At 33.5% G+C, this 27,820-nt stretch overlaps 2 protein-coding genes across 2 annotated transcripts; both read left to right on the top strand.

The window, feature by feature from the left end:
- The first annotated feature begins 2,238 nt into the window (after window positions 1-2,238).
- Window positions 2,239-4,582, top strand: LOC7483120 (protein DETOXIFICATION 48). Its single transcript, XM_002310111.4, has 2 exons — window positions 2,239-2,915; window positions 3,043-4,582. The coding sequence occupies exons 1-2, from the start codon at window positions 2,757-2,759 to the stop codon at window positions 4,462-4,464; spliced, it is 1,581 nt and encodes a 526-aa protein (XP_002310147.3). The 5' UTR covers window positions 2,239-2,756; the 3' UTR covers window positions 4,465-4,582.
- A 12,745-nt stretch (window positions 4,583-17,327) lies between these two features.
- On the top strand, window positions 17,328-18,204 carry LOC7483121 (calmodulin-like protein 30). Its single transcript, XM_002310112.4, has one exon. The coding sequence runs from the start codon at window positions 17,366-17,368 to the stop codon at window positions 17,978-17,980; it is 615 nt and encodes a 204-aa protein (XP_002310148.2). The 5' UTR covers window positions 17,328-17,365; the 3' UTR covers window positions 17,981-18,204.
- The last annotated feature ends 9,616 nt before the right edge of the window (window positions 18,205-27,820 follow it).

The raw sequence follows: 27,820 nt of genomic DNA, 5'->3' as shown, positions 1-27,820 counted from the left end.
CTTAGAGGTACACCGAAGCTTCAATTACAACACCACTGGTATTATAAAAAAGATCTCGATGAGACGAATCTAACAACAACAAAGAATGTTACTAATGGTGATCAAGTGGGCCACACTTGCCACCAAAGGCAAGTGAGCCACTCACCATCCTTGGATGACTAGGGTGTTTGGCGTTGCGGTTGGACTGCGCTTTTGAAAAATTCTGATTTTTTTTCTTCAAATTAGTTTTTATTTTATTTTTGGATCATTTTGATGTGCCAATGTCAAGAATATTTTTATTTAAAAAAAAACATTACTTTCATGCATTGCCAAATGAAAGAAGTTTGAAAAGTAATCTCAACCATTATCTCAAACACCCCTGACAAATATGATATACTTAGGTCACCGCTGATGACTTTTCTTGGTGTTGTTGGATTCGTTTTATCGAGATCTTTTTGATGATACAAATAGTGTCGTGACAAGAGCTTCGGTGTGCCGAGGTCTCTTTTTTATTTTTTATCTCTTTTTTTTCTCCTCATTTTTTTTTGTATAGTCCATTTCATAATTTGTTTTTTGAAATGTTACAATTCTGAATAGTAACAAGATTGAATAGTAACAAGATTGAATATTGTGTTTTTCAATCATAATATTTATAAATTATGTTATTTTGCTATTTTTCTTAAATTATGATATTCTATCAATATTAAAAAAAATTATAATAAGCAAAAAAAGTCTAATATATTTCGCATTAATCGATCAAATGTTGACGGTTCGCTGTGTGAAGGGTCTGAAAGTTTGAAAACCATTCATTAATTGTAGTGGGTCGCAACAACTTTGTAGAAGTTTTTGGAGCATTTAGTCATGTGAGCTTTCAATGCCAATGCTTGCCCATTTTCGGCAAGGAACCTTTTTAAGAGTTCCCTAAGCATCTCTTTTTAATTGGAGCATTGTAATTATAGGGCGAGGCCATGTCTATTAGAAAGGAAGAAAGCAGACATAAGAGACTCTTGTTGTTGTTGCGTACGCTGTATATACATTTATTATGTTGCTTGTTTTGCTGTAAAAATTAAATCGACTGTGTCCCTACGCCAGTATTTCGTAGTAGAAGAAATTAAAGATATGAAGCTTATGGTGTGGCCACGGACCACTTGTCCTGGTCCCATGTTACCAGATATTATCGAGGGAAACTATTGATTTTAGGCGCCCATAGTAGGTTAATTAGCCTGTGTTTTGAAGGTAAAGAGTAGTAGCTAGTTCAATGGTAATCCTTTCCCAATTCAATTGTTTTTTTTTTTTTTTTTGATAATATCCACCCACAAGAATGATTGCTAAGATAGCAGAAAAGGATAACAGTAGAGAAGATACTCGTAGGTTCTCTTGTCCTGCTTGAACTCTTAAAGCTATTCACAATAAACAGCAGGCACCCTGGATGATTGATTACTCAAAAACAGTATGCTATTATTCACAAAGAGCTAGCAGACAGATTAAGAGAGTTGGTTTCATGATTTGACAGTGATTTTATTTTATATAATATTCCAGTTTTGACCCAATTTCTTCAAGTCCACACGCCAAGAATTTTTCCACTTCTAGTCTTTGTAACTTTATGTCACATGGAATATGAAGGTGCAGATTCAAAGTTATGTGGCTAGAAATAAAATCTATGGGTATGTGGTATCTAAGCCTGGAAGACGAGAATCATTGAGCCCTTGTACAAGGTTTAGTTGCCTCAGAAGGAAATTTGACACCACATTAATGCACTGTAAATGTAAATATAAACGGTATCTCTTGCATAGCTGGCCGGGCTACAGAAAAAGACTGTATATAGCAAGAAAGTCAGAAGAAGAACCTCATTCTTGAAGCAAATGGCCAAATGCGCCAGACTGCCACTCTCTGCCAGTGGCTTTTAGTCGAAACCAGGCGTGTGTGAACGATGTTTGAAGCTCGGAATCTTAGCCTTTGCTTCTACTTCGCTTATGCATGTATTGCACGAAGACTCCCACAAGCTTCGTAGGTGATATAGAATCACCAAACCCACAGCCTTCTTACTTTTACCCAAGCCAATTGATTTCATGCATTGCATGGCTGTCCAAAGGCACGTGGCAAGTACAGCACACACGTGCTAGCCACTTATGATATAGTAGGTGAGAAGACCCGATCCATGAAGTGTGGCCCACCGAGGCCTCTCTTATTTTTGAGATGGTGCGTGGGGCAAGGAGGACAATATGAAATTGGCAGAAAGAATGGGTGTTTCAGGCATAAATTGATTTGGATGATAGGTTGACAGCTTTTCATCTTTGGCATTTGGATTTTGGAGGGGCTGCCAGCAACTGTTTAATTTTGCAAGTGAAGGCACATACTTTCACTCTATCATTTATATTTACCAGAAAAGATAAAAACCAAAAAAGCTTGTAGGTTGGTTTAGTTTGAGAGTCCCGACGAACCCTTGAAGAAAAGGACGAGCCATCCGCATGGCCACCTCCCATCCTTATCCTCCTCACGCTCGTCTATTCTTCACCACCAAACCCTAACTAATCTGGTGATAAATACTAGAGAGAGAGGCTAGAGTGGAGTAAAATTGAAGTGTGAGAGAAATATTACAGAGAGGCCGTGATCTTTGAGTACTGAGCTTTATATGTACACACATATGTTAATGAGATACAAGGAGTTAATAAAAGAATGTCCTCTGATAACAAAACTTAAACCCTGAAAGTACTGTCACCTCATAAATACCATCAGTTAGACATTTGAGCCCAAGGCAAATCTTCATCTTCTGAAAAATGAATGATCAAGGGATTTCAGCTTCAATTCCTCTTTTAGGCCATTATAGTTGTCAAAAATCAAGTTTACTACTAGGAAGTGATAAGAGTGTCTTACCAGATAAGCAAGGATATTGTCTTCACTGCAAAGATCAAGCGTGGCGTCCTTCCCTTTCCCAGGTTAGTTTCACTGACGCCGCCATTCTTATACTTTTGTTTGTTTTCTTTGAAGTTGTTTTCATGGGGTTAAAACTAATTAAAGAACTCAAAACTCCAATTGTTTCTCCTTTGTGTCTCTTTCATTTAGGTGGTTGCAGAGATCAAAGAGCTCTGTACCATAGCTTTTCCTATGATCATCACGGGCCTACTTATATATGGAAAATCTGCCATTTCTATGCTTTTCATGGGGAAATTAGGGAAAGAGGTTTTAGCAGGAGGGTCTCTCTCCATTGGCATAGCAAACATCACTGGCTACTCTGTCATTTCCGGTCTAGCTATGGGCATGGAGGCCATCTCCTCTCAAGCCTGTGGAGCCAAGCAATGGCCTCTTATGGGCCAAACCCTTCAGCAAACGATAGCAATTCTCATCTTGGCATGCATACCCATATCTCTTCTTTGGCTCAACTTTGAACCTGTCCTTATCTTCTGTGGCCAAGACCGAGCCATCTCTTCTATTGCCTCTACTTACCTCGTATTTTCGCTACCAGATCTAGTCCTCCAATCTTTCATTAACCCTCTCAAAATTTACCTAAGAACCCAGAACATAACCCTCCCTCTCATGCTCAGTGCAGCTTTTTCACTAGCTCTTCATGTCCCTATCAGTTACATCCTGACTTATCGTTTCAGCCTTGGCATTCGAGGCATTGCTGTGGCAGTAGCCATAACAGACTTGAATCTGCTCGCTGCCCTTCTGCTTTACCTTTACTTCTCCGGCATCTGTAGAAAGTCATGGCAAGGCTGGTCCCTCCAATGCTTCGATGAATGGAAGCCGATTCTTAGCCTAGCCATCCCTAGTTGCATCTCTGTGTGCTTAGAATGGTGGTGGTATGAACTTATGATAGTCCTTTCAGGAATACTTGCAAATGCTCCTGAGGCAGTTGCCACTATGGGAATTCTAATACAAGCAACTTCTCTTGTCTATATCTTCCCTTCGGCCCTTAGCCTTGCCGTATCAACTCGAGTTGGCAACGAGTTAGGCGCAAACCAGCCCAACAAAGCCAAAATGTCTTCTATAATCGCATTATTTTGTGCCGTTTTGATGAGTATTATCGCCATGTTGTTCATGACATTAACGAGGCATGCTTGGGGTCAGATTTTTACCACCGATAAAGCCATACTGTCATTGACAGCGACAACAATGCCGGTGGTTGGGCTCTGTGAGCTAGGGAACTGCCCACAGACCACCGGTTGTGGGGTGTTGAGGGGCAGTGCTAGGCCAACTCTTGGTGCCAACATAAATTTGGGTTCCTTCTATGGTGTTGGATTGCCTATAGCTATGTTAATGGGCATCGGTATGGGTTTGGGCTTGCTGGGCTTCTGGTTCGGCTTACTGGTAGCCCAAGCTGTTTGTGCTATTGTCATGGTGGTGGTGCTAACCAGAACAGATTGGAAAATGCAGGCAAATCGAGCCAGAGAGCTTACTGGTATTGATAGTGAGGATGAAGCAGAGAGCAAAACGCTCGATGGATCAGTATCAATCATACGAGTGGATGACTTGATTATTGCTTAGTATTTTAGTTTTCTCATGAGTTTTATATATTTAAATTTTGTATTATAGTGTTTAGTACAGCCTATGCTCACATTTGAGCCTTCTTTTTTGGTTTGAATTTAACGTCAATATTTAGGTATATGGAATTTTCATTTGTCTTCCTTTCAAGTACGAGGCAGTAGTCTCATTGGGTGAGCACAATAATTAGATCATGCGTTATAGTAATTAATTTGGGGCCCTTTGCGGTTTTTTTTTTCCTTCAAATTTTTGGAGCCAGTAACCCTAGACGGAGAAGGGAAGGCAGCATAAGAAAAAGGGCAGCCCCCTTCCAATTCCAAGGCAAGTATATAAAAGCACGGTCACACTGACCACTAGTTTTCGAAAGAATGAAAGCATAAATTGGTTCTTACACCATCTCTAGAATAGGTAATTAGCGAAAAAACTTCTAAAAAAAATTGGAGTTTAATAGGTGATTCGCTATTTAGAACTTTTTTTTATTTTTTCATTTATTTTTATTCTTAAACTTGAATTTTCTTTCAATTGTTTATGACATGATGAGATAATATTAAGTTTGAAATTGTTATGGAAAAACCAAATTAAAAAACAAGGAACTGAAATGTAAAACACAAAAAATATATGGTTAATTTTAAATTCAAGAAAATTTTTATTTTGATTTAAAAGTTCATTTTATTTATTTTTTTAGTATCTGAAACTAAGAAATAAGAAAGAAAGTGGCTAAAAAACAATAGATGAGTGAGAAAATTATCGGTTGTCATGATTCTAACAACTAAAATGGTCAATCTTGATATTAAAGGGTTTTATTCAATAAAATGAGTTCGATGGTGGTGGTTTTTGACCTTCATCTTGCTGAAAAAGTAGACCGGGGTCTATTAAGACTTTTTGGGTTTGATTGATTTTTTATTTTTTTAGTGATTTTAAAATGTTTCGGAGTTGTTAATTGGTTTATAGAGGATTTAATTTTGTTTTGAAGGTTTTTCAGATACAATCAACTTTAAAATTGGGTTTTAAGGTCTAAAAACTTAGTTACATGATACTTTAAAGATATTAATTTGATTTCTTATGAATATCTTCCTCTTATGTTTTATATGAACTAATTGTATTTGAATGAAATTTTTATAGAAATAGAAATGATTTATTATTAACAACTACAATTACTCGCTAAGATAAAATGAATGAAAACATTTAAAATAAAAAAGGATAATAGATGTAAAACATTTACATGTGCATCTATTTTTTATTTTTTACTTTATATAAAGATTAGTTATATACTTTAATATTTAAGTAGTGTTAACAATTCTTTTTAGATTTATCAATTGATATTTTTTTTAATTTATTATATGAGGCATAAACAATATTTCTTCATTGCTCAATTAAAAATTAATTATGATACATGAAAACATACCCATAACACAATTTTTTTCTTTTTACATTAGAAATTAACTTAAAATCGCACCTATAGCATAACATAAGTAGATCGCTCTTGTATTTTTTAATTTGCATTAACAACTCTTTTATATTTTATCAATTCATATAGTTTTTAATTTATTTTATTAAGTGTAAACAATATCTTTGTATTTTTTTTAAATCACGATACAATAAACAATATCCGTAACATTAACACTTTTTTTACTATGTTAAAATTTAACTTGAAATCCTATGTGTGATGTTATGCGGATTATAAAATTGGTGTTAACTATATAGTTTTAAGAAGGCATTAGCATTATTCAAAATAAAGAGGTATTCCCTGGCTGACTTTGTGTGTTTTTGAAGGTGTGGTGCAAGATACTTTTCACTTGAAAAATACATTTGAATATTTATTTTTAAATTTTTTATAAAAAAAATACTAAATTAATTTGATACTTTTTCTAAACAAATACTCTTCTAAAACTCACCAAAAAAACAATTAGAACACAATACTAAATAGGAATGATGTAGACACAAGGCGAGCAGTAGCGAAGCCAAGTTAGATAGGCTTTTATTTTATCTTTGTGGTTTTGTCCGATTTCCAAAGTAATAAAGGCCTAGTAAAGGAGCTTGAGCCGATTGTTTTACTACCATTATTTAGTTGATTTTTCTATACCGCAAATGAAAAAAATAATCTTGGTCAAGGAGGATGTTCAGATAAATAGCACAGGCTTGTTGGTAACTAGAATAGAGGCCTAGATGAGATAAGTCTAACTTTTTCTTTCTTCTCGTAACTAGAAAAAGATGCTAGGGTAATGGTGACGTAAGCAAATATACTTAGAAAATATCCCAAATGAGTTGGGCGAAGTTCTTTGTGCACCAGACATGTAGCTTACCGAATCAGTAATTTATACACAGAAGTCATGGGTGATCATAGGTCCAATGCTCTAGCAAAACCAATTCCTAAGGCTCGGGTACATATTCATCATGCCAGTCTGATCTAGTATTGTAGAGAATAATCCGGACTGAAGCAATACTTCTAGATTCGCTCAACTTATAATCTTGTTTCCATTGTAATTTCATTGAATTGTCTTATAAAACTAGACCGAATCAAATAAAAAACCAGTACAAACCAACCAGTTTCGATTTGGTCCAATTCAAATTTTTTAGGAGTAAAATCCGCAAAACCTTTCAATTATAAGACAATTCACAATGAACATCCATTTTCAATGGATCAATTTTGTTGCAAAATCAGGAAAATTGATTAAGAGTTTAGAACAATACAAGATTTATAACCGTAGTTTAAAAAAAATACATCAAGCTAACTTTACACTAATATATAAAGATACAATTTTAACTGGATAGTTAATTGTTCTAAGAGTTGAATCTGTAAATACAAAAAAAAAATAAAAATAGTAGAAGCTAATCTCTTATCTTGAAACATTGAGGGATACACATGTGCATAATAAGCTAATAACTTATCATTGATCCATTTTGACTTCTCTTTCATGTGTACATACAAACTTTTTGTTGTTTGGTTGTACAAGCTTCGATTATTGTTCAAACACTTTTATTACACATAAAGTTTTATCGATAACATGTAAGGCTCAAAAAAGAAAAAAAAATAGAAGCCTTCAAGTGATGTTGATGAGAATCTATATCAAAGGTAGAAAACATAATATTTTTTTTCATTTGAGATTGGGTTGGGTTGAATTTCTTTTCTCAGCGTTGGGTCCTGCTGCCCAACAGGACCCAATAGTGTTGGGAAAAATACTGTGCATGTACTATAGATATAGACTCATTGTACTGTGGACCACATTGTAGACATAAAGTGTTTGCACCGTGGACGACATTGTAGCACCATGAGGTATTGTCTTTTGTGTTTTTTAGTCAAAAAATGCTGTTAAGTCTGGCTTGGCTTGGTCACTAGACCCAATGCTGCTGGGTCACTCTCCTCCTTAAAACCATCATGTAACCCCATTGACTTTACTAGTTCTTGTCGGTCACCTTTCAAGCTCCAAGAGCGAAGACATACCTTAAGAAAGCTTGAGATCGAACTTGGCTTGATCTCTCTTAGTAACTCATCATCATCATAACCCGCCAAACACACCAAATCAATTCAACAGTAACTCCACTATGTTTAGAATTTTTGTTCTTCCCGAGTCCAGGAACTAAGTCACCATCATCGCCAGCAGTTTCAAAGAAGGAGAAGGTTATAGTTGAAAAGGGTTTTTACTTTCATCCTTCACCTTTGAACACACCAAGAGGGAGTGAGTCGCCTGAACTACTAACTCTGTTTTCATTGATTTCATCGAGCCAAAGTAATCAAGATTAGGTGTTAAAAAAATGGTTACAGGAGAACATATTGGGCCTCGCTCTGCGGCCAGACCCAATGATATTGGGTTCGGTTACCCAATAGGACCCAATAGCGTTGGGTCCTGCTTCATACTTTATGAAGTTAGCGAGCTACAATGTTGTGAGGGCTTTCATTTGTGCGTTAAAGGGCAGTTTTTGTTATAGCACTAGGAATCGGCGCCTTTAGTCTAAGCTAAAAAAAGAGCGGCCTCCCCCAATCTCTTTGAGACATTTCTGCTATGTTCGGTGCCTCCTTCTTCATTCCAGGAGCTCCAATAGTCAACCGCTTACTTGATGAAATGCCTAATGCTCCAGACTCTGATTGTACCTATTAAAAATCTTTGGATGATCATCATTACTTTACTTCTATCCCAAGATGCAAGGAGATTTCTTACTCTCTAGTGAAGAAAGTTAGAGAGTCAGGTGAGATTTTACTAAAGGAAGGATTGTAAGGCAACTTTCAAAAGGTGCTAGTGATAGAAGAGAAGGAAAGAAACGTTGGTTCCTGCCTCTAGCAGGACTTAATAGCATTGGGTCTGGCTTGGCTGCCAGACCTAAAGCTATTTTAAGTCTGACTTGGCCGCTAAACCCAAAACACTTAGTATATTCTCTATACTCTTTATATTTTTTATACATTTGAAAAACATTTATCATTAACCCGCTGCGAAGCAAGGGCAATATGCAAGTACTATTTTAAAACTCATCGGAACATAATTAAAAACACAATACTAAATAGTAACGATGTAGACACAAGTCAGGAGCAGTAGCGAAGCCAAGCTGGATAGGCTTTTATTTTGTCTTTGAGATTTTTTTTTATTTCCAAAGTAATAGAGGCCCAGTAAAGGAGCTTGAGCTAATTGTTTTACTACCATTATTCAGTTGGTTCTTCTATACTGCAAATGAAAAAAAATAATCTTGGTCAAGGGAGGGTGTTTAGACAAATAGCACAAGTTGAGAGGTAACTAGAATAGTGGCATAGAAGAGACAAGTCTAACTTTTTCTCTTCCCTCATAACTAGAAAAAGATGCTAGTGTAGTGATGAAGTAAGATGATATATTTAGAAAATATCCCAAATGGGCTCGGCGAAGTTCTTTGTGCACCAAACATGTAGCTTATCGAATCAGTAACTGATACATAGAAGTCATGGGTGATCACTAGTTCGATGCTCTAGGAAAAACCAATTTCTAAGGATCGAGTACATATTCATCATGCCATGTTGATATAGTAATGTAGAGAACAATCCGAACTGAGGCAATCTTTCTAGATTCGCTCCCTTTATAATCTTGTTTCCCATTGTAATTTCTATTGAATTGTCTTATAAAACTAGATCGAACCAAATCAAAAACCAGTTCAAACCAACCAGTTTCGATTTAGTCTAATTCAATTTTTTTAGAAGTAAAATCAGCAAAACCTTTAGTTATAAGACAATTCACAATGAACATCCATTTTCAATGGATCAATTTTGTTGCAAAATCAGGAAAATTGATTAAAAGTTTAGAACAATACAAGATTTATAACCAAAGCTTTAAAAAAATACATCAAACTAGCTCTACACTAATAAATAAAGATACATCTAATAGGATAGTTAATTGTTCTAAGAGTGAATCTGTAAATACAAGAGAGCAAAAATAGTAAGAACTAATCCCTTATCTTAAGACATCAAGGAATATACACGCGCATTAATACGCTTATAACTTATCATTGATGCATTTTGACTTCTCTTTCCTATGCGCATACAAATTTTTTGTTGTTTGGTTGTACAAGCTTTGATTATTGTTCAAACACTTTTTTTACACATAAATTTATCATGTAAGGCTAAAAATAGAAAAAGATAGAAGCTTTCAAGTGATGTTGATGAGAAGCTATATCAAAGATAGAAAAACTAAAGATCCACGGTCATCACCGTAAAAAGTCCCAAGTGCAATAGAAGTAAGAAACCTATCTTTATTTGTTGCAGCTTCTCTACCATGGTTTCTTCTAGCTTTAGATTAAACTAGAGAAACGGGTTTTGGAGCTTTCAAGTGATGTTGATGAGAAGCTAGATCAAAGACAGAAAAAAAAGGTCCACGGTCATCACCATAAAAAGTCCCAGGCAGAAGCAAGAGACTCATCTTTATTTGTTGGAGCTTCTCAACAATGTTTTCTTTGGGCTTTAGCTTAAACTAGAGAAAGGGTTGTAAAGAAATAATGATTTTCAAGAAAGTAATGAGAGAGAGAGAGAGAGAGAGAGAGAGAGAGAGAGAGAGAGAGAGAGAGAGAGAGAGAGAGAATGGGAGACACGACATTGCAGACTGAATTTTTAAGCGAGGGAGACCACTAAAAGAACAAAAGATTTTGTTTTTCACTATGAGAGAGGAATGAAATTTTCTAATCTAGACGAGAGATAGAAAAGGGGCAGCTACTTTTAGAGTTAGAAACAAATTTAGCTTTTATACCTATTTTTTAAAGTAAATTCTATGTTGATTCAACCGTTCCTAGCTATTTGATTAATTGTAATTGATTTCTGGTTTCTTTGCTCACGCATGCCTTCCTCCATGTATCATTAGTAGTTCCCTGTGAGTGCAGCATACACTTTTCTTTTTTTTTCACTCGGGGGTATGGTGATTTTTTTTTAAGAATATAACCTTCTTAAAGCACAAACCACACCTCACAAAAGTAAAAAAATACATGTTTTTTATATGAATCTCACAAAAAAAAACCAACCATACCTCCAAACCAAATACCTCCGACTTCTCTTTTAAAAGCTGTTTTAGGGGGGCGTACTATAAGAATGTGTTTGTTTTTTAGGTAACTTTTGTGATTGTGGTTTGGATAAAAATAAGTTTTAAAAAAGTGTAGTTAACTGTGGTTAGTTGGATTTAGATATGTGTTTGATAAAAATTATAGTTGAAGTTTATGTGTAGCAAAAAAACATGTATAAAATGTTTCTGTTGTGTTTGAGAGTATGGTTGCAGTTATTTTTTAAAGTGTTTTTTTATTTGGAAATGCATTAAAATAATTTTTTTTTATTTTTTAAAAATTATTTTTAATATCAGCGCATTAAAATGATTTGAAAACACCAAAAAATATTAATTTGAAGCAGAGAAAAAAATAAAAATTTTCAAATTTTTTCTAAAACGCTTTTGAAACGCAAAAATAAATAGCATTGTACGAAACTCAATTAAAAAAAATATATAAAAACTATTTCACAAAAATTACATTTCAAACTCTATTTTTTAATGAACCGCACAACATAAAATATAATTTAATATATTATCAAATACCTTATTATATTTGTTTCACCACAAACACAACAGTTCTACTCAAGGTTATCAATTCCGTTTCGGTAAGTGTTTTATTTTTTCAATTGGAATGGAATGTTTCAGTTTCGGAGTGTTTCGGCATACCGTTTCAGGGTTGTACTGTTCATATATATATATAACAAACATAATTCAAATTCAAGATAAATTAATTATAAATTATGCAATACAAACACAATGCCAGACAAATATAATTTCAAAATTTAAAATAGTTCTAAATAGTCAAGATTAAATAGATCTTTAACTTAAAGTAATTCAACTTAAACAAAATATCAAAATATTATGAAAGTAAAATGTTTTAACATAAATATTTTAAATATAAAGTTAGGTCAATGTTATCATGGCTAATGGAATCTAAAGCATCCCTTATTTTGCTCAAATTCCTACAATGTATAAACATGAAAAAAACAATATGAATATAAATCATATATATTAGTGATAAATCTAATTTTAAAAAATTAATATCATTGTTAATGAAAATAGTAATAATAATTTTCAATATTATTATTAATATCATTGTTATTGGAAATAGTAATGAAAAAGAGCTTTTTATATTTGGGTGGTTTAATTAATTAAATTGAACAAGGTTCAATTTGATTCAATGGCTTTTCAAGAGCGGAACGAAATATATGGAATAAAACCGGAACGTTCCGGCTGAAATTTAGCAGAAAAATCCGGAACAGACCGAGATTTAAAATGAGAGATTAAGGTTTTAGGATTAGAAAAAAATTTAACAACCAAGAATTATTTAAGATTAATTTTTTATTTATTTATAATTAATGATAGACATGTTAATATTTTATGTTAAAGTATTTATATTGAAGAAGAATTTTCAACTAGATCCTAATATATTTAATTTGGTCTTAAAGTACTAATTAACCTATTTTTAAGCAATTTCTAACACATTTTAAATCTATGTACTAGTTAAGCACTTCAAATATTTTCTTCTAAGTTGGTCTCTCTTGCTATTCCTATATTTGTTCTAGACAAATCTAATATGTCTTCCAAGAATATATGTGAAAATAATTATAAGGAAAATCACTTTTTTCCTCTTGTATTTGTGATAATTGTATTCATCTTACTTCTTGACTAAAATTGATGAAATGTTAATCAATTTTCTCCAATTAAAAACTAGTCTTTGAAAAAGATCAAATTGCACTTCATTGGGAAATATGGATTGAATTGATCTTTCTTCCAAAAAATGGCTATTCATGCTGTAATGTTGTTTGGAAAGTTTAAATGATCGTTTCAGTAACTTTGGGTGATTTGGTGTTTGTGATTGTTCTGAACAATTCTAACATCTCAAGGAAGGAATTTTCAAAAAAGGTTATTTCAGTCTTTATGTTTGCAAAAATAAAAAAAATATATTCAATTTGTTTTGGGTTTTTTTGTGCTGTCTCTTATGTCTCAACTAAGAGGACTTTGAATTTCAAAATCGAACACTAAGAATTAATCACTCAATAAAAGTTATTGTTACCCATTTTTAGGTCCCCACAAAAAAAAAATACAAAGAAAAATAAAAAATATTAAGAAGAAATCTAAAAAAATAATAGCAGCGAAAAGAGAATGTCAGAGTGTCTAGAAAATGGCTAGAAATTGATTGAGGAGGTTTAAAAATACAAGGATTGAAAATTGACAGTATATTTTTGACTAATGAGAGCTCTGTTGACAAGAAAAATTCAATTTGAGGAAAACAAAGTTCAAAATCAGATGTTTATAGACTCGATTAAATTTTCAAGTCAATTTGGGCTTTATTTGGAAAAAATTAAAGTTCAGGGGTTCAATTACAATTTATCCAAGGACTTGCTACAAAATTTCAGAACTTGAGTGACCAAACTGAAAATGATCATTTCACATCTCAAAACAGTACCGTTTCAAAGGAGACTGTTCATCACCTTCTTTATTACACCAGGGAAGCCATTTCAGCAGGAAAAAGAAGAAACAATTAGCCTCAGCTGCCCACAATTCAATACTTTACTGAAACGTATGGCATTTATTCGGCTATAAAGCCAAAGAAAAAACAAACGCCCCTGCCATCGCCAACCGTTACCATTACTTCTGAAATAACGGTCCTGCATGTCTTTATTATCAGGGAAAACACATGCATTCTCTGGCCATAAAAGCCAGAGAAAGGACCGAACACAGGCGGGGGAAAAACAAAAAAAAACACAGGAGAAAAGAAACAGAGGGGAGGAGAGCAGAGAAATCCAGAGGGGGACGAATGAATAGGACTGAAAAACAAAGGGCACGCCCTCGACTTCTTCTTCAGTAGCAGTTCCAAAGCTCCATCTTCAACAGCCATTGCACCAGAAACAAAGCATTCTAGGGGAAACAAAAGGGGGGAGGCACGAAAAAGAAAAGAAAAGAGAGGGAGTAAAAGACAGGAGAAGGAAAACACAGAGAACGAGAGAGAGAATAGGAGAACAGGGGGAGAAAAAAAAACAGAGAGAACATGGGAGAACAGGGGAGCTAAAAAAAACAGAAGAAGAAGAGAAAAAGAAACTGAGAGGGCTGGACGGAAAAGAAAATGGATACAAAGTGAAGAACAAAAAAACACACAGACATGGAGGATGCACATGAGAATACAAGAAAAAAAAGACAAAAGAGAACAGGGAGGAGAGAGACCGAAAAACCAGTAAAGATAGAGAGGGACGAAGACACAAAGATAAAACTCAAGAGACGGACGCCAACAGAGAATAGAGAGGAAAAGCTAAAATAGAAGAAAGCGCTGACAAACCAGCCATCACGCCTTCGTCCCTACATTTCCGCCTCCAGGTTTGTTCCCCTCGTCTCTGTGCATGGATTTTCATTTGCATTTTACTATTCAAGTGAATTATAATTCACCTAAAAAGTAACTGAGGAAGCTCACGTGTGCCTCTTGTTTGCCCAACCATATCACTGGCTCGGGCTAGTGACCCGGTTGGGCCTGTTGGGTCCAGCCTAGCCACATGGGCTGAGCTAGACCCGACCCCTAAAAAAAACAGAGAGAGAGAGATTTGTGGTTTTTTGGCGTATTTATTTTAAGGTCTGTATTTTTATATTATAAAAATATAAATCTGGTATTAAAATACCTGATTTTCTATGAAATGTTACAAAAATATATATATCTGAAAAAACTAAAAAAAAAAAGGATTTTGTTTTCATGCATACGGCCAAGTCTCTCAAAGATAAAAAAAAAATCATATCGTAATTTCATACAACATAGAAAATTTCAAAAAAATATGTCTTAGCATGCATTTTCGGCTTTAATAACAAGTTTATTAAAGTCACGAGAACTAGGCTAATATTTCAAAAAAAAAAAAATTTCTTTTGGTATCCAGGATTATGATCTTATATGTAAGACATACTCTTGATATTAAATAGAAAAGTTTATTTTGTTTTTATTGATGCTAGAGCAATTAGGTTTTCTTTACCTGATAAGATAAAGATCTCTTTACTGAGGAGAACTTTTCTTCTCTTTTTAAGAAGTCATTGACAAGACAACTTTCAAAATCTTTAAATCACATCAAACCATGAAGCAACTTACCTCAGGTAGGGTGTGTTAGGGGTGCTAATACCTTTTCTAGATACAACTAGTCCCTTACCCGTGAATCTCTGACAAAGACCAACACACTCGGGTTTCCTAGTGACCCTGAACCAAATATTAAGTGGCGATTCCCAAGAAAGAAAGAAACAAACAAACGAAACTCGCCATCGACGCTACGCGCGAGCACGTGCGACAAAAAGTATCAAAAGATAACTAAAATTTAAGAAGAAGAAAATTTGTTGTAAATAAAAGAAAATATAATTATAGAGTTGTTCTTGATCTGAGTAAGATTCTTGATATGAGAATATATTTTTAGGTTTTTTTATGGTTATGAAAATTATTGTCTACTAATTATAAGCTTACTATTACAAGCTTATTGATTCTCAGCCTACTAAGGCTGCGTTTGGAAACACGGTTGTACCCGCGTTTCTAAAAAATTAATTTTGTTTGCTAAAAATTAATTTTTTTGGTATGTTTTGGATTGTTTTGATGCGCTGATCTTAAAAATGATTTTAAAAAATGAAAAACATCATTTTGATATATTTTAGCATGAAAAACACTTTGAAAAGCAACCACAATCACATTCCCAAACTGGCCCTAAATCTATTAGCCTACAAAGTTATCAACCTACTTGATAAACAAGTTTTGAAAACTTTGTGAGCTTGGTTGAATTGCATATCAATTGTTAGTTTAATTATATATGATGAATGATTTGTTCCTTTCTAATATCCTTTTTCAAATTGGAGATCTAAAAGTAACTGCTATTTCAATATATATTATTCTTTGTTTTAAGGATTTTGCAATACATAAACTCATATTTTCCTTCGTGTTGATCCATTCCTTGCTTTAAGATCTTATTCCTTGCTTTAAGAATCTTATAGTTTATAGATATTTTTTTTTAATGTAAGTCTAGACTTCTATCAAGTCTAATTCACAATTAGGCTTGGCTTGTTTTTCCTGTCTCAAACTTAATCTCTTCTGGTTAATTTTGTGTATAACACTTATTTCCTCCTTAAACAGCTCATTAATAACTGATTTGTTTCCTAAATTATGAGTTAATTGAAAATTAAAGAGACTTTAATGCCTTCATTTACATTTATATTAATTGGTTTTTCTTAGGATGATTTGAATATCCTAATCTCTAATTTCTCTTAATTTAAAACTCGTTTAATTTTTGTTCTCTTACATCTTGAGATGATTTTGACATTTAATTACACTCAATTTCTTCTATCTGTAATCCTTAAATTGAATCCAGTGTTTTTTCCTTGAACTTTAGATCTTTCTCTTTCAAATTCTGAATCAATGTAACTTGCTTTTTATTCTCTTTTCTCTTCTCATTTTCTATTTCTTTTGATACCTACTCTTTTATCCAATAGGTTAGTAACTCTGTATAATATTGTAGACTGTTACCTCTTCAAAGTTTCTTTTTTTTAATTGCCTATTTATTATAAGAGACTTTCTTTTTCTTCTAGGCTTTTTTCTTTAAAGAATTGATTCTCTACTTCCTTCTTCAATAGAGACCTTTACCAATTCTTTCTTTTCTTCTAAGTTTTATGGTAATTTTGATCTTTTCAATGCCATAGTTTTTTTTTAAAAAAATAAATAGAACACTTCAATTGTGATCGCTAATTATTTCAAAAATTTTTGTGCTTGATTTAACTAAGAAGACTTTTAATTTCAAAGTTTAGCACCTATCATTATTGGTGTCTTGTGAGAATCCAAATTCCCGTCACTCAAATGCCTTTTTCATACAAGAGATTCAAATATATTGCAAGGTCTAGCCACACTTCAACTCTATTTTATTTTAAAAAGTAACCGCGTTACGCGATAAGGCTAACAAATCCTTCATGCAATATTCCTCAGAACCAAATTCACTTGAATTTTCCGATCCTGGTCATCTCTCTTCCAAATAGATTAATGAAAAGGAAGCACCGATTCTTTCTTTTCTCTTCCACTATGCGGACTTTGAACTTGGTATCTTACCGAAAGGAGGGCTAGCTAGATGCGAATCAACTTGCAAGAGAAAGTAAAGAATAACCTTTTCCTCTACTTTCACTTTTCCCTTTTATATGCTTGTTGACCTCTTCTTCCTCCCCTCATGAATTCAGCATGAGATTTTCCTCAACTTGCATGAAAGCTACAGTGCAAGTACATCCATACTTTTACTCCATCGATCATAGCATAGAATGAGAACCTTTTCTTTCATGATATCATGATATTCTTCCGCGTAGAGGATATAAAGTTAAATGGAATCAGGAGCTTAAATAAGTACTGAGGTTATAAAGAATTTGAATACAGCTACTCATCATATACAAAAATGTCGCACTTGAGTTTTCTCAATTTTCATGGTCTTCCAAGAAATTCCTCCTCATCATCACTAACACCAACCGAGTCAAGAATTTATAGGGAGAAGAGGCAAAGCTGTAGTGTTTCAAAATCCATGCAACAAAACGTAATCCTGGGACAAAGCTCTAATGAGTCAAAATCTTTCCAACCGAATGTGGAAGAGATGAAATGGGTGTTTGACAAGTTTGACCTCAACAAAGATGGCAAGATTTCTCGTCAGGAGTACAAATCAGCACTGAGGGCCTTAGGCAAGGGACTAGAGGAATCTGAAATGGTCAAGGCATTTCAGGCTACTGATATTGATGGGGATGGGTACATAGACTTCAAAGAATTCATGGAAATGATGCATAACATGGGAGATGGAGTAAAGAGCAGTGACATTGAAAGTGCTTTTCGAGTGTTTGACTTGGATGGGAATGGAAAAATAAGTGCAGAAGAATTAATGGAGGTCTTGAAGAGGTTGGGAGAGAGGTCTAGCTTGGATGCTTGTCGTAAAATGATTCGAGCAGTGGATGGTGATGGGGATGGTTTGATAGACATGAATGAATTCATGGGCATGATGACCCGTACCATGAAAATGTGTTAGGGTCCATTTGGGCCGGATTTTTATCTATGATGACTCTCTTGTCTGCAACAAAGACCTGATTGTTATTTAGAGTTGATTTCTCTTCTTTGTTAAAGTTGGCAATTCATTCCCCCGAGCATTGTATCCTCGGAGGAATAATTCGATGTATCTGGAGTTGTGTTCTTCCTTTAATATAAAGTTGAGATTCATGAATAATTTTTATAATGAATCTCATGTTAACGTGAGAGGAGGAAATGCGTACAACTTAGAGTATATTTAATAACTTCTCGTATCCGTATAATTGTAATAATTACATGCTTGGATAAATTGAGCCCGGAATTTCTTCAAATAGCTAGTCTTACTTATATCATTTTCATATGATCCTCTTCTGTAGTAAGGAGACAACTAGATTTCTTAGTTATCCCTATCAGAAAATTAGCAAATATAAACGGACACACTAATAAAATATTTTCATCAATAGATTGCGGTGAATTTTTCCGACTAAATATGCCATTGCAGTATCCATTGATAAACACCGATGTTGTAATGTGCATGAAGTTATATATTACAATAGTAATCATTATAGGAATATGGTTATGAATGCGATGAGACTAAATCAGGGCTATGTTGTTTAGTCGTAGATGAAGAACCTAATGCATAAGTGACTAGGTTTTTTTATTTTAAAAAAACTCTGATGAACTATTATAGGATGAGTGCATAAATCATAGTAAATTATTTGCTATTGCACAAGTTTTCACCATCAAATCATATCATGGGCAAGTGAGGCCGGTTATGACAGAATTGTTGAATGAGTGAAAAGCATTTTACGTGAAGGGAATTGGCTGAAAGAGAACTTTCATGCTGCTAAATCCATAATAAAACCCCACGGTCTAGGATACTAGAAAATTGATATATATCCAAATTTCTGCACGTTGTACTACCTTGAAAATAAAGAGTTGATCGAGTATAGAACATGTGAGCATGCTCGTTATAAACCCAGAATTCGCAGGGAAATGACTCTTGTCACACATAGAAAACTTAAATATTTCTCAATCACACCTAGACTGCAAATGTTATTTATGTCACTGAAGACTGCTGAGCACATGACATGACATTATTCACATGATGCGATGGATGGAGTGATGATGCACTCTTCCTATGGTGAAGCTTGAAAACATTTTATGGGATACATCCTTAATTTTAAATGGAATCAGGTAACATGCATCTTGGGTTATGTAGAGACATGGATTCAATCCATTCGGGTCATTCGCTACTCCTTACTCTTGTTGGCTGATGATTTTCATGGTTTACAACCTGTCACCGGTGATATGTATAAGGCAGAAGTTCATGTTTTTATCCATGGTCATACCAGATCCTAATAGTCCGAGTTGGAATATAGATGCTTGTGTTCATTCGTTGATTGACATATGATGTATTGAGGAAACATGATTTTCAAATGAAGGTAGCATTGATATAGATTATCAATGATTATAGTACATATGAAATGGTTTCTAGTTGAAGCACCTATGAAAAAATAGCATGTCCATACTATATGAAAAATAACAAGGCTTTCACGTTAACAAATGATAGTAAAACATCTTTTTTTGATTGCCACTAGCGGTTCTTGCCAACAAATCACTTGGTTGGCAGAGATGAAAGGGATGTTGCATCGCCGCTACTGTCGGGTGAAGAATTGTATGACGTGGTGTCAGAGTACGATGACATTGTGTTTGGTTTTTACTCCGGTAAATAAAATTTTTCTGGTTTTAGTTTGACCCCTAATTGGATAAAACAAGGTATTTTATAGGAGTTTTCTTATTAGAAGACCAAATCCAAAGGATTTTTGCTTATATTTAAAAAAATATTTTTGACAAGAAAATATTATTCACTTTTAATATAATGATAAAAAAACAAAAAAGGGTAAATATATCCAAATTATTATTAGGGATAATAAATATTATTCACTTTTAATATAAGGATAAAAAACCTAAAAAGGGTTAATATCCAAAATATTATTATGAATAATAAATATTATTTACTTTTAATATAAGAATAAAAAAAAACTAAAAGTGGTTAATATCCAAAATATTATTAGGGATAATTTTTTTTTACTCAATTTAATATAAGGATAAAAAGCTTGTATGAGATTAATATCCAAAATATTATTGTAAATAATACAACTCATTCACTTTTAATATAAGGATAAAATTCACAAGTAATTTCATCTGAAATATCCAAAAAATCAAGTTTTACCTAAAAACACGCCTCGACGATAATTAAGGATATTTCACCTTCCCAAACCGATAAAACCAGGCTTTGTTCATTGAAAAAAATGCGCTATAATAGACCAATAAAAATAGACATCATTAGACCATAGCAAACAATAATAATAATAATAAAAAAATACAGCTTACCTTAGGTGGGGCATATTAGGGGTATTAATATCTTCTCTTTAAACTAGTTCCTTATCTAGAATCTCTAGGAAAAAAAAAAGCAATTAGGATTCTTAGTAGCCGTAATACTAGGTGGAGACTCTCCAACCAACTAAAAAGACCTTTCAAACCCTTGCCCGGGAAGGGTTGTTGCGACATCACGCTCTCATGACGAGGGTACGACATATGAAATGTTAAAATCACAACCCATATGATTAACCTAATAACAAATGAAATATTGGGTATGGACTATAAGGGTATGGTAGGAGGTGTGGATAACTTTAAATAATTGTGTCATTCTATATGTTCAAATGTGGTTATAACCTTTCTTTGACTAGTTTTGCAAAAAAAGAAAAAAACATATTCACAAACTGTCACACCTGACATCGCGGCGGCCTTAAAAATTATATAATCTTTGAAAAAAATGGATTTCTGGCATCCTGTTCTTTAATGGGGATATTCTCTGTTTAAGGAGTCGCCACCTAGCATTATGGTCACTAGGAACCCTAACTGGTCAATAGAGATTATATGGTTCGGGACTGGTTACATAAAAAGGAAGATATTATCACCCCTTAAACATCCTGCCTGAGGCAGGCTGCATTGCTAGTTTCATCTTAAATTGCTAAATGTTTATTAATTTATGCTATGAAAATTTGCTTATAATATTCCTGACTCTGGCGCTAGTGAATATTCAACTACGGATATTTCCAACTCTGGCGTTGGTAAATATTACGTAGCTATAAAATAAATTAGATCAATATTTTTTTATTCCCAACTCTAGCACCAGTGAATAAATAAATAATAATAAATTTATTTTTACGCATGCACATATTTTTTATTTTTTCTAGCTAAATAAAATAAAATACAACGAATAAAAATAATATAAATTTAAACCGGTATTTTTATTCCTGACTCTGGCGTCAGTGAATAAACCAATAAATTTACATTATTTTTATTCATCTAAATAAAATAAAATACAACGAATAAAAATAATATAAATTTAAACCGGTATTTTTATTCCTGACTCTGGCGTCAGTGAATAAACCAATAGATTTATATTATTTTTATTCATGCATACACATTTTTTTTATTTATTATTTCTTTCTATCTTTTTTATTTTTCTATTTTTTATTTTTTTTGGACTGAAATTAGTCACTGGCTCAAATCAGTACCAAGTAGCAGGCGTGCATGACAGCGCACGCCTGCTAAAGAAACAAAGGAATTGTAAAAGTAAAATTCACTGCTACAGTAGCATGTGAATTATAATTCACAGCTACTGTAGCAAAGCAAATGAAATATAAGGCAACAGAGAAGAACGAAGGAACTTACCTGATGCGCGGAGACGAAGTCGAAAACGAGGGTAATGGCCTGGTCAATGCTTCTGTTTTTCTTCTCTGATTTTCTGGTCCTTATTCTCTGTTTTTTCCTTCCCCGGCCTCTGCTGCGCTGCTGTTGTTGTAGGAGCACATGCTGAACGGCTCACAATATGGCATAAAGGAAGATGATATGTTGGGGAAGAAGAAGTTGCACCGCTGATTTACTAGTGCGGTCGTTGCTGGTGCAGAAGGAAGAAGCTTGTTGCTGTTGCCAGGGGAATTAATCCTGTTTTCTTTGCAGTTCACGGCTGAGAAAACCAAATGTCATTGCAACGTGCTGCTGGAATGAATATTAACTGGGGGCTGCTACGGGAAGAAGAGAGGAAAAAAGCTGGGGGGAGGGGGCAGCGGCGGCTAGCCTAGGACTCGGCTGTGCCTTTTTTTTTTTTTGTAAATGTCTTTTTTATGTTTTTGTAGGTTTCTGGTAATGGCTTTCTTTTGGTTTTTTTTTTTTAGGGTTTTTCTCTAATCATCCCCCCCTCTTCTTCGCATAGACTGGGATCAGTATTTATAGTGTAAGAGTCTTATCGCTTGTAAGAAGTAAAGTCTCAATCAAACTCATTCTCTTTTTTGAAATTCAAATTAGAATCGAATTCGAAATCAGACAACTTTCATTATCTTGAAGGTAAGGATTATCTTGAAAATAAGGATCATTTCGAAAGTAAGGATTATCTCAAAGATAACGATAGAATGGCAAAAGCACATTATAGTCCTTAATTTTCACGCAAGTTGATAAATCACACTTTTCATCGAAATAAGTCTCTGATCTTTTAATTTTACATTTTAAACCCTGTAAAAATTAAATTAAAAGTCAATGGGCCAAAATTGGGTTATGACACAAACTATAGGATAACTTCACCCAAACAGTTAGGTGATACTTATGGCTTTTAAGAAGTTTCTATCCTTTATATAAAAACTCCATCGATATATATTTTTAAAGCTATGAGATGAGGGGATGTACAGATGGTAGCAAAGACACTGTCTGGTTCTTCATATTTCGTTGTTGCCAATGTAGTCCTTTAAATAACATATTTCAAAGGAGATTAGAATCCATATCTAATTGGAGGGGTAAGTGGATAGTTGTGAGGTATGTAGGAGATGATATATTGATAGGAAAGTATTAGAAGTGGGGGTCTAGTTTTAGTTAAAGAATGCCCCACACCATATTGTAATTTAATTCTTATTTTAACCAATTCCAAAAGATATTTTTATGATCAACTCCATTCTAGTTAGGAAAGATACAACATGATGCTTTTAGGTAGTAAAGAGTGAGTGGAGAAATATATTTGAGGGTATGAAACAAGGGTTTAATATGTTTGATTTTCTAGTGTCTTTACTTTTTAGGTGGAAGCGTATGTATAAGTAATGCTAATAGGAGTAAGAGATAATCAAAGAGAAAGATAGAAGTCAATGATAGTGAAGAAGAGACTACTCAAGAGAAATCAGAGACCCTTTTCTAGTGAGATAGATCAAAGAATAGATGATCATGCTTCTGCTAGATTGACATCCAAGTATAGGCATACTGCCACTTCACCCACCAAGTTGACCACTCATATATCTCTTACAGCTTCATCTGTTCCCACTATAAATATAACATTGCATGGAATCGTTCACAAGTCCAACCAATAAGCTTTTCTAAATTTTCTCCTTCTATCTTAGAAAACACTACATAAGGTGTTTCTCAATTTTAGACCATTGGTTTTTCCCAAACCCTAAATATTATACTGTCTAAACAAGAGAGTAATAAAGTAAGGGCTTTTTTTATATATATATATAGAATCCTTGTTTCCAAGGAATGAATACAAAGAGACCCTAACAACCTTATCTTGTGTTTTCTAGACTCCTCATGAAATGAATCACTTTTACACATAATTTTAGTGATCATTTAGGTCATACTCAATAGTTGCTTTTCGAAGTAAGCTTTCTAAAATTCCTTTTTTATTCTTTTTTTTTTTATGAATTCCTTCCTTCTTTTATGTGTGTGTGTGTGTGTTATTTGTAATTTTTTTTTACTGCAAACCTTTCAAATGGATGCAACTAAAAAGGAAAATCTAAATAGGCATGTTACCTTTATTAAGAGGAAGCTTCAAGAATCTATAAGAGTTTGTACTAAACTCCAGGGGTAGCTTCGCGAGATAGAAACCTCATACCATATATCAATTAAAGATAAAGATACTTTTATTTCTGACTTGATGGTAGGACGCGGTGAAATGGCTAGTATTGAGGATGAACTAGCCACAACTAAAAGAAATGTTGCAGAAGATAAAACTTTATTAAACGCTCCTTTTGTTGAGCTTGCTTCTTTTAAGGAAGAATTGTTCAAGCTGCAGAAGATTAGGAATGGTCTTGAGAAGTTTATGGCCATTCATGGAAATATAACTACTTTATGTAATAATGTTGAGGATGAGCTATTGTTTTTATGGGTGATGTCCATTTTGATAATAGGGCCAAGAGAAATATTATGAAACTTTTGCATGCCTTTCTCATTCTTGTTCTTGACTATGATAGGATCTTTCCCTATCATGTCGCAGCAGCGACTTGCAAGGAATAATTTTCTTATGAATAAGAGAGAACTAGCTCCCAGCTTTTCTCATATCTGTTTGTATGGTCAAGAGCTATGTTGTGTGTTGGTTTTTTTTATTAGCTCATGTTATATGTGTTTTCAAATAAAATATAAAACATATTTTCAACAAAAATATGTAGTTTTTGTTATTTTATCTTTTTGTATCATAACTTTGTGTTCAAAATAAAATGTGTTGTTGAAACTAGGGATATTATATGGAATTTAGTAAGGAGACACTAAATATAAAGGCATAGAGATATAGAGATTTAAAATGTATCATGGAGACAATTCTTAATGAGAATACAAATCTATCATTGGACACAATCTAATCCTAATGAAAATAACTTAGAGATAATTAATAAAATATGGTGCCAAACCCAATCATGGAAGTAGATAACTTGAAACATGATGGGTGATACAAAGGCTTTAATGACATAAAATTTCTTAAAGTAAACATAAAATGAATTCATCATATAATGATAAAAAAAAAAAGGGTTTAGAGACCTGGTGGTGTTCTAACAAAAGTATATCTTTTGGTGGTTGAAGTGCTACGTGTGTGGGAGATTTTTCTTTTACTCATCCTACAAGTGGTAAGTGTTAGCAGTAATTATTCATGCTACTTTAAATGGGTCATTCCATTTTGGTGCTAACTTTTCTCTTCCTTTAACATTCCATGTTACCTCTAGTTTTCTCAATACCATGTCTCATACTTTGAAACACATGTTTTTCACCCCAACATTATGGTATTGGGCGGCTCAATGTCTACAAGTTTCATTTATCATTACAACTATATGTCAAGCTTTCTTAATCAAATCTAAGTTGGCCTTCAACCTGTTATTTTTTATATACATAAATAAGTGTAACACCCTGTAACTGGGACAACTTATTTCAGCGGGGATAACAGTTTCAGTCTTATATGTTAAGAGAAAAGGTGTCTTGCCCATTGAGTTCTTTTAAGTGGTTTTGTATGCCGATAAAATCTCATCAAACAATTCATTATACTATCTTTTGTCTTTTAATATCTTCTTCTTTAAACCATTCAATAATAGTTTATTTGCTAGCTCACTTGTCTACTTATTTTTTGTTAAGGAGAACCTATGTTCGATTATTTATTAGTGTTGATTATTGCATTAATCTCATGGAGAAGGGGTCTTCCTAACATAACATTATACATTAGGTAAATTTTGATCATCATGAATATATGTGGAAGCATACAATAGTTGAGGTATGTGTCGATGGTCATAGAAAAATCCAAGGCACCCTTCACTAACACTTTTCTCTCCTTAATCTCTATTAGATGATTCTTTACTAGAATTAACTTAAAGGTGTCCATGCCTATTTGTATCAGGGCATCCTTTGAAAAGATGTTCATAACACTTCCATCATCAACAAACACTTTATGCACATTATAGTTAATGTAGGACAGTAGAGATAACCAAGCATTTTCATGAGAAAATGTCACTTCTTCCTCATCCTCAAGAGTAAACATAATAAGTTTATGTCAAGGATTTTGTATTTTTATATGAGTATATGCTTCATATAGGCCTTATTCTTTCCAGTGGAATCTCTATCAGTTGAGACTCCCAATATCATATTGATTTTTGAGAAAGAAACTTGAAAGTATCAGGTTTTTCTTTTGGTTACTCATGGTGTTTTAGTTCTCTTTTCATAAACTATTGGAGATAGTCTTTAGCTACAAGACTTTTTATTTCCTTTTTAAAGCATAGCATTTTACTGGAACTAATTATATATAGTTTGCTTTATATTGAGAAGACACTTGTAAGGTAGAGCATATAGTTGCTCCTAAAAAGAGTAATTACGCACACCACTAATGAGTGCTTTTATCGCCATAGATTCTAGCAAGTTTTTTATTTTTGACACCTTCTCATCAAATCGTTTTAAGCCATAGTGCTTTCTCTTTCTTATTAAGTGATGTTAAAAAGTTTTATGGAGCTTTTCTTCATATTTATATTGATGCTAAAGTGATCAATTAGTTTATGACACATGTCAACAAAGCTAATTATAGAGATTGGCTCTATACTGTGACCTCAAACTTGGGACGACCCATAAAAAGTGATGGGGAGAATTTTACATATAATGTTAGTATCTTGGATCACTAATTCAAGATTGTTTCTAATATTTTGAATGTGCTCTCTATGATCAAATAGGCCATTGTAGTTGTTCAAATTCATCTTTGTAACTATAGAATCTCTAATGAGATGTTTTTTCAACATGTTTTAACAAAATCAAGGTTTTTTTGTCCTCATCCATGCATGGGTTTTTTGGCTTTGGACTACTAGGATGGGATTCTGATAAATAATAGGTTTATTGTTGAGAACTCTAACTCATGGCCTTGCCTTCTAATCTATAAAGATCTTGTTTTAGTGACGATATTTGCTTCTTGGAACGATATGGGTGTTATGCTTACTTTCCTCCACTTCATTTCGCTTATTTTCTTCAATGAAATGGAGTTTCCTATGCAACGAAAATGTTAGAGGAGTAGGTTGTTGAAAAATTGGTGGTCAATGAACAAGGAAAGTTGCTGGAACTCGACGAAGTTGAAGAAGATAATGGAAGGTCTGTAACTCTTCCACCTAGTGTTTCTATGTTATCAACCATGAAAAATCTCAAGTGATAAAAGGAATGGGAAAAAGTTTGGATAATAACCAAACAAACTTTTCTTTTAAGATTTATATAGACGACGCCACTGATAAAGTCAGTGAAAAACTTCAATGAATCCCTCTAGGTTTTTTCATGGCTAACAACGAGTTGAGCTATGTTGGTTTGAGGTCACCCATAAAAAAAACTCTTTAATGCTTAAGTTAGTTTTTAGACTATTTGTTGTTTAAAGGATAACATGAAAACATTATTTAGAAGATAGAAGAGGTGATTTTTCATTTGTATGTGGTTTAGAGATGAGTTTTCCTACCTCTTGTTGGCGATTGAGTTTTATAGAAACGTGTTCCACAACTTACCTTTCCCAAGATAAAGGTGTGACTTAGAGGCGGCAAGGCTATTTCATAGCTCACCCAGTTAGGTAACTACGTTGAAAATGTCTTTACTTGTGAAATAAGAGAGTCTTCACTGGTTTAGAAAACGATAATTCATTGGTCGTTTTGTTCCAATAAAAAGTGTGGGTTTCACTATTTTATTTATTTAATTGTATGGTAAAATTTATTATGTGTAGAGCATACTCAAATAAAATAATATAGAAAAATAGGTAAGAGAAAAATATGTATAAAAATACAAGACAGATCTTCCTCCACTTAACTGGGTTGCATCTAGGCGAGCTAGGCCTTTCAACCAGAGATCTCTTTTTTATGTATAGTACAAGCACCAACCTTTCAAGAGTCGTCATCGAACTTCAACCTATATATCCCTTTCCCTTTTCCATCTTAGAATTCATAGTATTTAATGATCAGTCTCAAATTTACTCTTTGCATTCATGTTGATTATTGCATAAACGAAAAATGTTTTGGGGAACCAAATC

This window comes from Populus trichocarpa, chromosome 7 (genome assembly GCF_000002775.5).
Source record: "Populus trichocarpa isolate Nisqually-1 chromosome 7, P.trichocarpa_v4.1, whole genome shotgun sequence".
NCBI lineage: Eukaryota > Viridiplantae > Streptophyta > Magnoliopsida > Malpighiales > Salicaceae > Populus > Populus trichocarpa.
Note: the sequence above shows the minus strand (reverse complement) of the source record. Positions and strands in the feature narration are given on the sequence as shown.

Coding starts and splice junctions, on each gene's coding strand:
- LOC7483121 (XM_002310112.4), top strand. CDS start 17,366: ATGTCGCACTTGAGTTTTCTCAATTTTCATGGTCTTCCAAGAAATTCC.
- LOC7483120 (XM_002310111.4), top strand. CDS start 2,757: ATGAATGATCAAGGGATTTCAGCTTCAATTCCTCTTTTAGGCCATTAT. Junction 2,916..3,042: donor GGCGTCCTTCCCTTTCCCAG/GTTAGTTTCACT, acceptor TCTTTCATTTAG/GTGGTTGCAGAGATCAAAGA.